The sequence below is a fragment of the Apium graveolens genome, chromosome 9 (assembly GCF_009905375.1).
Source record: "Apium graveolens cultivar Ventura chromosome 9, ASM990537v1, whole genome shotgun sequence".
In the NCBI taxonomy this organism is placed as follows: Eukaryota; Viridiplantae; Streptophyta; class Magnoliopsida; order Apiales; family Apiaceae; genus Apium; species Apium graveolens.
Genome location: NC_133655.1, coordinates 98,595,710 through 98,609,461, shown reverse-complemented (window position 1 = coordinate 98,609,461; position 13,752 = coordinate 98,595,710). Strand labels below are relative to the sequence as shown.

The following is a 13,752-nucleotide window of genomic DNA, read 5'->3' as shown; positions in this document are numbered from 1 at the left end:
TACACAAAATTGAGATTCCGTTTATCATTAATTCAAATTATTAACAATGAATCAAATGTTCATTAATTGATATAACGTGTATCCTGTAAAAAAAGGTGATCAAAAGTAACGGGATCAAGGCGAGAAGCTGTGGCTAAAAGAACAAGAGCCGTCGTTCCATGGAGAATAGACCTTGAGATATGTGTATGTGATGTTTTTGGTGCCATTTGCATAATAAAAGTGTGACACTATGTATGTATCTTTAAGTTGTTTTGTTCCCGCACCTCCTCTCCCCTTACTTCATTCATCGACACCGTAAAGAATTACTGGATTACCTCCGTTCAATTCATTATCTTGTTTATGTAATGACTAATATACCCCCGGAGGTATGCAATTACATGCCTGTTTAATCCCTGGAGTGGCATGCTAGTTTGGTAATATGAGATTGACTAATTCAAAAAATAGAATGAATATAGCCCATTAAATTCATTTATATTTGTCTTATAATTTATAAGCTGAAGACAAAAATTGATTTTGTTTTCCAGCTGGTAATGCAATTTAGTGAATTCTTCAAAAATATCCCACTCCTCGACTCTTTCTTTTATAAAAATAAACAAAGTTGCATATGATGTTTACTGTAAAATTGCTTTTCAGGTTGCTTATAAATTTGGACCATATTTTTGCAAAAAAAATTGCACTTGTATTTAAAAAAAAATCTTAAAAATTTATTTCAATAATTTAAGATACTTTCTTTAAAGGATAATTATTTATTATTGGGATATAAGTTTTACCAGAACTCTCTAGTTATTTTTTGTAAGGTTAATATTAATTTTTTAAGTTTTACGAAACATCCCATACATAAATAACCCTTAAATAATAATAATAATAATAATAATAATTTTACAGTATTTTTTTTATACTAATAGAAATTATTAAATAGTTTTGTAAAAAATAAATTGCTAGATAAATTTGATGGTTTTTGTATTTGCATCGTACTGGATTAGTGGTGTTATCCTATTTTAGTACCGTGGACCCTATTGCCATATAAAAGACTGGTGCAGCTCCTTTGATCAACATTTCTTAATGTTAACCCCTTAATATATATATAAATCTCTCTCCTCTCTGAAAATTAAGCTCTGTAATTTCTTTTTCAAAACCTTGTGACATGGTCATCACTAGAACATAAAAGTCTAATAAATTCTCAACAAATTTAGTCCTTGCTTGATAAATATTACTACATCCGTGTGTCAATGGAAAGTACAGATTCATCAGCAGGCACTCAGCAGCAGCCGCAGCTGCCACCGGGGTTTCGCTTTCACCCTACCGACGAAGAGCTTGTCGTTCACTACCTTAAGAAAAAAGCTGCCTCTGTTCCTCTTCCTGTCTCCATCATCGCTGAAGTTGATCTTTACAAATTTGATCCATGGGAATTGCCAGGTTACTTATTTACATATTTTTTTTTTAAAAAAACATTGTTAATTTTGTATGATGATAAACTTATCTGTTGTTTTTATTGCAAAGTTAAATTCAGCGGACAAACCAAAAGTTTGTTCATTTATTTGAATAGTGATTCTGAAAATATTGTTTTCGAAATCTCTCTTGATCTGGAATACTTTTTGGTCTTCACGATATTCACAGTTTTAAATTTGTTTGCACGCATGAATTTATGTATGTGACTTGAATTCGTGTATACAAGATGATGAATATATATTTAATAATCCTGGTTTAATATATTTGCAGCTAAGGCTTCGTTCCGAGAACAGGAATGGTACTTTTTCAGTCCAAGAGATAGGAAGTACCCTAATGGCGCAAGGCCGAATCGAGCTGCAACTTCAGGGTATTGGAAGGCAACAGGAACTGATAAGCCGGTGCTGACCACCACTAGCTCCGGAGGAACTCAAAAGGTAGGTGTTAAGAAGGCACTCGTGTTTTACGGAGGAAAGCCACCTAAAGGGATTAAAACTAATTGGATCATGCATGAGTACCGTCTTTCTGATAGTAACAAGTCTACAAATATGAAGCCATAAAAAAGGATCCTTGAGGGTGAGTATAATTATATTCTTTTTAAACTCTGAATCTTTTTTTTTTCTCTACGAAATTTGATTTTCATTTAATAGCGAGGTAGCTAAATTTTATGGAATTTTTTTTTTTGTTTTTTTGTTCATTTTTTCTAGCTTGATGATTGGGTGTTACGTCGAATCTACAAGAAGAATAATAGCCAAAGGCCATTAATGGAACATGAAAGTTGTGAGTCTATGAATGATATGGTATTCGCATCAAAACCAGGAGCACCATGCATACAAATTGGCCAACAGCATCCAAGGCTTCTGGCTGGCCTAAACCCTTCAACTACTTCTACTTATAGTACAATGCTGGAAAATGAACAAAGCATGTTGCAGAATTTGAAGACCAACAGCGATGGCTCCATCTCTCTTTCCGGTACTTCAAAGTCACATCTTTCTCTACCTTCTCCTACTAATGCCATCTCTATGAAACGATCCATATTTTGGGACGAGGATGGAGGCCCAGCATCGTCAAACAAGAGATTCCTCACCGGGGATCATCAGGACCATGAAGATGCAAGGACTCATGTGCAGGATGATAACGGTTCGATGGCGAGTTTTTTAGGTCTGTTTACAGAAAATCCACAGGCGCTGCAACAAGCGGCGATGCTTGGAAATGTTGGTGATGGGGTTTTTAGACAACAGCCTAATTATAATCAGTTACCGAGCAGCATGAATTGGTACTCTTGAGTCTATGATCACTTAATTTTGGGAATTAAGTGGGGTAAAAATGAAAAAGGAGTACCCCATTTTCATGTTCTAAGTATATATATATAGATCAAACACATATTATATAACTTTTGTGTAAAGATGCCATATTATGGATACACATATATTTGGACTAAACTAGTGATATACACAGCTTTTGTTGAAGATTATTTGCCGTGGCGGAACCCAAATTTCGAAACATTCCGAAAGAGTGATGCTATATATATAAGGAAGGCCTACTTGTATGTTAGCTAGATGATCGATCAATATACAAAACTTTAGATATCAGCATGTCTAGTTGATGAAGAATATCAAAACCAAAATCAATATATATACTTTCATTTTAAAATTCTGATCAGTTAACTTCACCCAGTAGCAGATTTAAATTTTATGATGATTAATTTATATATTCACGAGAGCGTGACCTAAATTGCTCCACGTGCTGCTAATTCAAGAGTTATATATACATATCACCCATCACACTAAGAACAATGAATTTTGACATGCGGAAATGATAATAGTAGCAGGTTTCTTACCAATATTTACAAAAAAATATCAATAGTCATTCATGCATGTTGCGTTGGTAAACTATTTGCTCAGAAATCAGTTCACATTAATAGTCACCCTTCTAATTAAAGGGCTAGCTACTTATGGATTCCATAACGTTTAGAGCCCATACAAAACCACATGTGTGATAATTAATTTGAACAATTTTCAAATAGAATCTGCAACCAGAAGAGCTTGCATGCTTAGAACTTAGATATATACTTTTCTTTCTGGTCTAGCTATAAATAAATTAAATGATCAGGTACATGTATCGATTATATTAGCATTTGGGTTCTATTTGGAGCTACATAGCACTGCTAGTTCATTTTTTTTATATTTAGTATTGTAGATTCGTTGCATGCATTCATGGTTATGCATGTAGAGCCGGTCAAACGAGCGGGCCGAGCGAGCCGGGCCGAATTTTGGACGGGCCGGTTTATTGACAACTGAAATCGGGAACGGCACGTAAGGATATACGTGCCGGGCCGAGCCGGGCCGATTATAGAATCGGAGGACTCGTGAACGGCACGCGAATAAACCGAATAAAACGGTTCAGGCGAATTCAGGCGAATAGCCGGTTTATTATTGATTAAACAGAATAGAAACCTGGCTGCTAGTGGGCGGTTAACCGCGGTTAACTCGCGATTTGCATTTCTATTTTTTTATAAAAAAGAATCAGAGTTGTTCTAATGAATCAGAGTTATAAATCTTCTCAATTTGATTTACAAATTGATTGTAAAGATTAAAGTTACAATATTGTAAACATAAATTGATTAATTTAATTCGGTAATTTTTGAAACATAATAATATTTGTAATTAATTATTTTAAGCAGAAGGTATTTTGTAATTGGTGAGAATTAAAATCTTTTTTCTTTTTTTTTATCTTCATTTTTTCTGTTGAAAATATATTTCCAAATTTTAAAAATTAATATGTATTAAAATAAGAAAAAGAGGACGGTACCTCTATAAATTTTATTAATTAAAAAAAATGTTACAATTGATTTGAGATGACTCCTCTCTAAAAAATGAAACAAACCGTGTTTACAATTTAAATAAGATACAAAATATAACAAATTTTAGAAATACAAGGCAAACAAATATTATCAACTATTCAAATTCTTCTTCTTCTTGTGGATCGTTCGCTGACAAACCCGATCCCGATGAAGTGTCCATCGTCATCCAAGTATCCTCTTCGCCGTCCGAATCATCTTTTTTCATCCCTTGTTGTCTCTTTGCCGCTTGATCCCAATCCTTTTTGCAGACACATATCTTGACCACATCCGGTGCAAGACTTGATCTTTTCTCGTCCAATACTCTTCTACTGGCACTAAAAGCAGACTCGGAAGCAATGGTAGAGGCGGGAACTATTAAAATGTCCCTTGCAATTTTAGCTAATACCGGAAATTGGTTCTCGTGATTCTTCCACCATGTTAGTATTGAAAATTCCTCATCGAACTCGTAGTTATATGAAAAAAACTCTCTAAGCATGCTAAATGAAGTTTGAGGTGTAGATGCATTTTCGGAAATTCTATACTTTTGTTTTTTAGTTAGGATACCAAGCAATGTGGGATTAAACCTACTAGACTGACTAGTCTTAGGTGGTATAATATTTTGAGTTCTAGGAGTGTATAGATCTATAAGACGGTGTAACAAGTCTAAACAATTTTGCACATAAAGCACGTGATTATATGAAACTCCTAATACCGAGTAATAATGTTCTAACATATTTTCTAAACCTTCTTTTCTAACACCGGGATCAATAAGACATGCAACACCATAAATAAAAGGAAATTCGGTAAAATATTCTATCCACTTTTTTTTCATATCAACAATAATTGCACCAAAACAATTATCTTCTTCATTTGCTTTTAAAGTAGTAATAATATTAACACACTCAATAATAACAAGATGTACATTTGGCTCGTAAACGTAAGAAAATATCTTAGTACCACGTGCATAACAATCAAGCAAATCACGTACCCTATTTGCCAAGTCCCAATCATTTTCGGTAATAAGTCTATCCTCCACTTGATTTCTTGGATCGGAATTATATAACTCGGTGATAACTATCTTATATTTAATTGCCTCGCATAGTAATTTATAAGTCAAACTCCATCTCGTGGGACAATCAATTCCTCACTTTTTGGGTATTAATCCATTTTCCCTACACAATTTTTTATATTGTCTCTTTAATGTGTGTGCGATACGTAAATACTTAATTATTTTTCTAATAGGTGCTAAAAATTCGGTTATTTGTTGAATACCCTTTTGAGCCGATAAATTGATAATGTGTGCACAACATCTAACATGCAAAAAAAAATACCGTCTAAAGTAGTAGGAATATCTTGTGCAATATAGTAAATAGCTTTATCATTTGCCGAAGCATTATCCAAAGAAATAGTAAACACCTTGTGTTGCAAATTAAATTCGTTAATAGTTTCGACAATTCTCGTCTTTATATTATAACCCGTGTGTTGCTCGTCCATAACATCAAAGGCAATTATTCGTTTTTGTAAAAAATAATCAGAATCAATCCAATGCACGGTAACACAAATATATGGCTCACCGCAACTCGAACTCCAACAATCACTAGTTAAAGTAACCATGCCATCATAATCACGAAAAAATTCAATTAATTGCGCACGTTGACTATAATATTGTTTTTGTGTGTGACGTTTAAGCGTGTTCCTAGGAATTCTTTTAAAAGCCGTGTTTATTGATTCTTTCATCATGTGCTCTAAATTAGGACTCTCACCGTGAGAAAAAGGTAACTCGTCTAGTGTAACATAAGTAGCAAAAGATTCGATCATTTTATCTCGACTATAGTGAAAAGGCATACCTCCACCGGGAGACGATGTCACAAAACCACCAATTTTTGTTTGTTGCGGTGATTCTCCGCGTGCTTCTCCACTTTCGTGACTTTGTTTCGAAATTCCTTGATGTGTTTTCAAGTGTCGATCAAGTGTACCTGTGCCGGCACCTTTAGAGTGAAGAAAAGGGGATTGATTTCGGCCGCTTTGAATACAAAGTAAACAAAAGCATTTAAATTTGTTGGGATCCTCCGGTGTTACTTGTCTCGAAAAATAATTCCAAACGTGCGAGGAATGTCTCGAAGAAGTACCAGAACTCCCTGCAAATTTTTAATAAAAATAGATTAGCAAAGTATTTGAATTTTCAATAAAAATAAAAAGATACAAAATTCTGAAAATTCGAACATATAATTCTAAGTTCAAATAATCGATTTTAAAAAATCATAAAAATATATAAAATACATAAAATCACATTCACAGAATCACAGGATCAAAATAACACATTTAATAGATTTTAATATTTTAAAAAAAACACAAATTTATAAATTTACGAAAATAAAAACATAACATATAAATTTTACCGGCTTCTATATTGGGTCGAGGGGGTCGCATGGAATGTGCTTGACTCGAGCCTTGGGATGACAGGGTGCCCCTCCCTTCTTCCATTTACTTGAAATTATTGCCTGAAAAACTGTAATATTGTCTGAAAACTCGCCGAAAAATTAAGAAATCTCGCCGGATATTAAGAAACCTCGCCGGAAAATATGAGAGTGAGTGTGTGTGAATGACTGTAAGAGTGAACTGTATCTGTATGTGACTGTAATCTGTAACTGTAAATATGGCCTCTTAAAATTTAAGTGAGAGATCGAGAGAGAGTTTAAGAGTGAAGAGAGATTGACAGTGAGGAGAGAATTTATAGAGCTTCAATTTAGCCGTTAATATTTAGCCGTTAGAATTAGAAGGAGGTTCTGTGACTGTGAGCAGCAGCAGAGCAGCAGAGGAGCAGAGCAGCAGAGGAGCAGAGCAGGTGACCGTTGCAAGGTGTGACCGTTGAAAGACGAAGCGCGTGGACAGCATTCGTGGGCCGAGCCGGTCCGATCCGTGCCGGTTCGTTCCAGGAGTTCGTTGGCGATTACACCGTGTCGGGCCGGTCCGGTCCGGTTCCGGGCCGGTTCGGTTTTCAGAATGGTAAGTCGTGCTCGGTTCATTTTAATTACCGGTTCGATCTGAATCGTGATTCGGCACGTCACGAGGCGAACTCTACGAACTTCTGGCGAGGCGAATAGCGAGCGGGCCGATCCAAACCGTTCATTTGGCCGACTCTATATGCATGTGATGAACTTATATATAAAATTATTTAATATTTTTGTGATTTTATCACTTTATATACCATCAATCCTATCTATCTATTTACAATATTATATTTGAAAGAGAAACAATAAAAGTTTGGTTGGTAGTCGATCTGATACCTTATGTATTTACCCTAATTATCCTTATTCAATTTTACTTACCTTATGTATTTACTTAATTACCGTTATTCAATTTTATTTAAATTAATAATTTAAATATTCTATATTAAAATTCCCTTTTCCTTCTCCCAGTAGAACCCTTTATAATTATTCACATATACAATACTCATGGTCTACATCATTCGTATAAATCCAAAGGCATAACTGTCACCAATATATTATTATATTAAAGACGAAACAATTAAAGTTTGGTTGGTAGTCGGTCTCGTACCTTCTGTATTTACCTAATTACTCTTATTCAATTTTATTTACCTTCTGTATTTTCTTAATTAACCCTTATTCAATCTTATTTAAATTAATTTTTTTTAATATTCTATATTAGAATTTCGTTTTCCTTCTCTCAGTAGAACCCTTTATAATTGTAACAATCACATATACAATACCCATGGTCTCATTCGTATCGATCCAAACCAGGCACAACTGTTGTTATGAGAGGAATTTGGTACAACATTCGGGAAGGTTTTTACTGGAATAACGGAAGAATCTCAGAGTTTTATGCCGATAATCGGGCGTATTGTGAAAAGCTGAATACGCCTGATCTGCCGGAAGCGGGAGGTGTTTGTGGCTGCATTTGGACTGAATTTGCAAGGATTCAGATCGTGGTGGTAGAGTATTTTCTACTCAGCCGTGGGGGGTGCCCGAAATTGATTTCGCGAGAGCTCCACCGTGTGTTTTGGTCGAGAAAACGAGTGTTTAACCTTTGCAAATGGCCTACATATCCTATATTTATAGGAATCAAGTCCATAAATAGTTTTATAGACTTAGGACTCCTCCAAATAGGGCTGACCACGTTTTTACTAAGCCCGTAATTGCTTCCAAGCCTTATCAAACTAGGTTTATGCTAGCCACTAAGAGTCCTACTCCTCATACACCACTAATCCTTATTTATCCATGTAATTATTGTATTTATCCATCATATATATGTATATTCCATACATATATCAAGTAAATCTGTTTATATGTAGTTGTAGATCACTAGGAACCGTATAATTCTTCCTGATCCGCTATAGAGTTCGTTTCCAACTAAAACTCTACTTATACAGGCCTCTCACTGTTATCATAATAGCCCGGCTAAGTACTATTTCCTGAATACCCCAGTGTCTTAGCATATTATGGGGATCCTGAGGTATTAGCCAATCACTAAATGACCCTCCTTATTGCCCCTTATTAATACCCCTCTCAACAGGCCTTAACCAACACCTATATACCCTCACCAAACTAGTCCATTCGGGTTCAATACCCCTACTTTGCCATCCAGAAAGCCCAATCCATTATGCCAATCCATCTAATCCCATTATGGGCCATAAATTCGGCTCAAGGCTGATTTTAGGCACAACAATTACCCCCCGGTTCCTCGCAACAATTGAATGTAAGAGGAACCTATATAGCACAGAGTTTAATCCTTCTTTACCTTTCTCAAAGAAATACATAGCTTCGACATTTGGCTTCCAAGCTTACATGAGCTAACTCGATGTAAGAAACGGGAAACACAATGCCTCAACATATGTACCTCAATCTGAATTCTTAAATGAAATTATTCAATAACTTCAGATCATGTATTCTCATGCTAGTTCCAATCTAGGACTTCCTGTCCTTTTTAGCTGTATCATATGGCTTCCAGCCATTTTTCCAAAAGCCATGCATTAACCTTCCAAGATATCCCTTTTCCTTGTGAAGTCAATCTTTAGGTTATAATCCTTTATGAATGAATTCCAGAAACTCATGTTGTTTCAAATAGGCTTCATATATCCATAATCCTGGGCTGTCAAGATAACTTAAAAAGAGTGATTATTAGCACGAGTTAAACAACTCTTATATAATGCATGAAACCTATACATGTAGAATGCAAGTATGAATATGCAAGTAAGAAGATAAAAGTGTGGATGATTTTGTATAAATATATATATCCATATTCGTTGTTGCTTCAGCAATCAGGCTGAACCTTGGCGAATGCACTTTTGAAGACAAAACCACAATTTCAGAAGCTTCCATGGTTTCTTCACCTGACCTCTCAATATATTGTTTTGTTTTTCATTCATGCTCAGCGTTTATGGGACTTAAATCCTGCCCATGTAATATGGTACTTTCAAATCCTGCCCATTTGATATGGGACTTTTCCGACCTGCCCCATATTCTATGGGGCTATTTAAGTTTAACGAAGGAGAGACCAAGGGAAGGACATGTAGATACCCATCAGTTGCTGCTATATCTTTTCAAGTGGTTACATTATGGAGAATATAGTGTGCCTAGGTATCTGCTTAAAAGCTTCGGTCAATAAGTTTGAAAATATATTGAAACCCCATGCATAATGTAAGGAAATATATAAAATTAAATACCCCCACACATGTAAACCCATGTAAGTTTTATTCTTTGAGAATATACGGTATACAATTTTAGAGAAACATGTCCACATGTAGGGAAAAGTAATATATATGAGGTATAATCAATTTCCACATATACACATAAAGCATGCATGATAATGAATATGTAAAAGCATGAGAGTAGGGCTTATCTCATTTCAAAATTGACGGAAATCCATGCAATTAAGACTCTTTCGGGGTGTTCTGTTGGTAAAAGTCCATTTTCCATCATATTAACCCTTCCATGGTGGGGTATTGAAGAGTTGATATACCCCCAAACCAACCATTTTCCTTCCCTCATATGACATCCTTCTCCAGTCTAAGCCCTAAACCTGTTAAGAAACCTGCTTTTTATGTATATTGTGAATGCCTCCATAACTTATTAGCTAGCTCAGAGTATAGCATGTTCCATGATAAGCCCATATTATATGTTCATATATGTACACGTAAAATATTTAATTCATGCCACACATTCATGTGTATACATATTTTAAGCACATCATCCATTGTATCCAAAAGTACGCCTATCGGTGTTCATGTATATATTTCAATTTAGAAAATACTGTCATGTTGTTAATCATTGAAGACGTTCTACTTGCTAGTTCTCAAACTACGTTATAGCACCAGCTATATAATCAGGAATACACATATAAGAATCCATATTACATTAACAACTAGGCAATCAGGCATACACACATAGAAATCCATGCTCATACCCTAGGGTCCAACAATCCATCCCTCTATGCATATTCGTCTTTCAAAATAATTAGCCTGAATAAAAAATTAGATAGGAATAATATCCTACTACATGTTCTTCCTAGGTATGGCAATTTTTAGGTTACGCATAAGCATCTACCATGTCATACCCTCTAAATGCCTTAAAGTCCCAAATCCTTTTTTATCATATTTTAATATCCTGGGGTATTCATACCACGAAGCACTAGTATCCCCCTAAACGAAGAACATAAGTAAATCACATAAAGCATGATGCATAGAATATCAAATATCCGGCCACATAATCAACCATTATCATGCAAAGTATATCCAACACATAAAATTATAAGAAGTCGTAAGATTTAACTTACATTTCCGTACAAAGTTGTTGTCAGGGGTGAATTCAAGGATTGAAATACATACCTCCAACTTTTCCTTTCGAGGAATCCATACTTCTTTATTTACGAGTAGCCATAAGTGAATGCCAGTGCGTACCCATCTAATCATAGGTAAAATATCAATGAATCTACAACCAAGAAGTGAATGCAAAAGAATCTGCATCTAGCAGGTATATGCCAAACCATCCCATAGCCTGCGTGTGAATTCCAAGAAACCCAAATTCAACATGTAAATGCCAAGAAACCTACAACCAACAGGTAAATTCCAAAGAACCCATAACCATCAGGTAAATGCCAAGAAACCCATAGCCCATTGAATACAAAATACGAGGACTTGTTCAGCGAGGAAGGTGATTATATTGATACCCCTTGTCCGTAACTCCAATATTATAGGCCTATGCTCTATAGATTTCCCAAGATTAACTAGTCGGGATATCCCAAAAGAGGGGTTTACGGATAATGGCTAAACCCTCATTTGGCTCTTGCTCTCGTTTCTTAAGGAAGCTGAAGCCCAATTCCCAAAGTTCTGGATGTCTCTTCCTCTAAGATGTAGCTGAAAAGGTTAAATAGTTAAAGGCTAATGTGAAATATTAAAGTGATAGGGTTACCTCTATAATCGTTGATTATCTTCCTTATCCTGTATTAAATTCCAATTCAAGGTTCACAGTGGAACCTGAACTTACTTCATTCTTGTAAGTTCCTATTCCATGTGCAAGGTCCTTGCACTCCAATTCCAACCATATTTATGTAGGACTTCACAGGATCTACACTAGCTCAGTTTCCTTGAGATCAACATGCACCTATGGAAAGGGATCATACCCTATCCAAAGATTCATATTTTTCTATGAATCTATCCAGTTAGGTTTACATACCTACATGAACCTAAACCAGGAGTTATGTAACCATACAAACTCATCGATTAAATATATATTTTCTTGCATAAGTTAAACCTTACCTGCCAAAGGGAAACACGTAGGTTAAGTAATTGGGATCCCTCCCAAATTCATGTATAATCCATACATTTCCAATATCCTTTTTAAGTGTAATCCACACTTGTTCCTAATCTAGGTTATCCAGATACCTAGATTCCCTAGGGTCTTGAAGTAACTTGTTAGATATATTTGTGATGTCATGTCTAATCTAATTTGTTTAGTTTCAGAACTTAGTATCAGAACTTAACTGGAAATCAGAACTTACTGAAGACAGGAAGTTATCAGAACTTAAGGCATCATAACTTATATCAGGACTTAAGTGCGGATACACTTCAGGGTTGAAAAGCGGCTGATTTACAAGAGATGATCTGGATTAAACAAGTAAAGATATGCATGAAGAATTGGACAGCTATTGGACTACAGTAGATAATCTCTGATTGATGTATTTTAGGAAACAGAATCATTGTCATGTCAATTAGGAGATATCTTGTAACTGTGTAGTATATAAACACAGATTAGGGTTTACACTATATATGTTATCATTCACGAGTATATTATTCATTGTAACCCTAGCAGCTCTTAGTGATATCATACATCACTGAAAGAGTAGATTAAACCTACTGTAACAGAGTTTGATATATTGAATAAACTAGATTTCTGTTATGTACTTGTGTTTATAATCGAATTGATTGTAGATACTGTATTCAACCCCCTTCTATAGTATCATTGAGGCCTAACAAGTGGCATCAGAGCCAACTTGTTAAGCTTACAAACAGTTAAGATCCAAAAAAACAATCAATCATGTCTGATCAAGCAAAAATACCGGACCCTCAAGAACTTGCAAAGGTTCAACCCATTCAAAACACCAGTAGATATGAAACCATCAGGGTTCCTCTGCTCAGGGTGTCTGAGTACCCTGTATGAAGTGTGAAGATGGCCATGTTTCTGGAAGCTACAGATCAAGAATATTTAGACAGAATTTATGATATTCCACATAAGCCCACCAAGATTGCAGTTGGGAATGAGCCACAGAGGATGATTCCCAAAGAAAAGAGAGAATTCACCAATGAAGACATCTCTTCACTAGGCAAGGATGCAAAAGTAAGACACTTTCTTCATAGTGCACTTGACAATGTCATGTCAAACAGGGTGATTGCATGCAAGACTGCAAAAGAAATCTGGGATGCATTGAAAGTGAGATGTCAAGGAACCAATGCCATCAAAAAGAATAGGAAGACAATACTCACACAGGAGTATGAGCACTTTGACTCAAAATCTGATGAGTCACTAACTGATACATATGACAGATTCACAAAGTTGTTGAATGATCTGTCACTAGTGGATAAGGAATATGATCAAGAAGATTCAAATCTAAAATTCCTACTAGCTCTTCCTGAAAAGTGGGAATTGAAAGCTACTACAATAAGAGACAACTATGAACTTGCAGATATGTCTATTGATAAAATATATGGGATGCTCAAGACTCATGAACTTGAGATGGAGCAAAGAAAGAAGAGGCATTGAGGGAAGTTTAAGACAGTTGCTTTAAAGGCTGAAGAAAAGCCAATTGTCTCTAGGAAGGCAAAAGGAAAGGCTCTCATCATACAGTCTAATTCAGAGTCATCAGATTCTGATGATGATAATTCAGAACCTGAAAATTTATCTGAGGTGGATGTTGATGCAGAGATGATGTAACTGTGTGCTCTTATGGTG

At 35.4% G+C, this 13,752-nt stretch overlaps 1 protein-coding gene across 1 annotated transcript; it reads left to right on the top strand.

Moving 5' to 3' along the window:
* Positions 1 to 1,081: 1,081 nt before the first annotated feature.
* On the top strand, positions 1,082 to 3,038 carry LOC141684513 (NAC transcription factor 56-like). The gene is given in 4 exon segments (XM_074489528.1): positions 1,082 to 1,416; positions 1,720 to 2,002; positions 2,004 to 2,022; positions 2,154 to 3,038. Coding segments are annotated over 4 exon segments (1,068 nt in total). The 5' UTR covers positions 1,082 to 1,229; the 3' UTR covers positions 2,733 to 3,038.
* Positions 3,039 to 13,752: the final 10,714 nt, after the last annotated feature.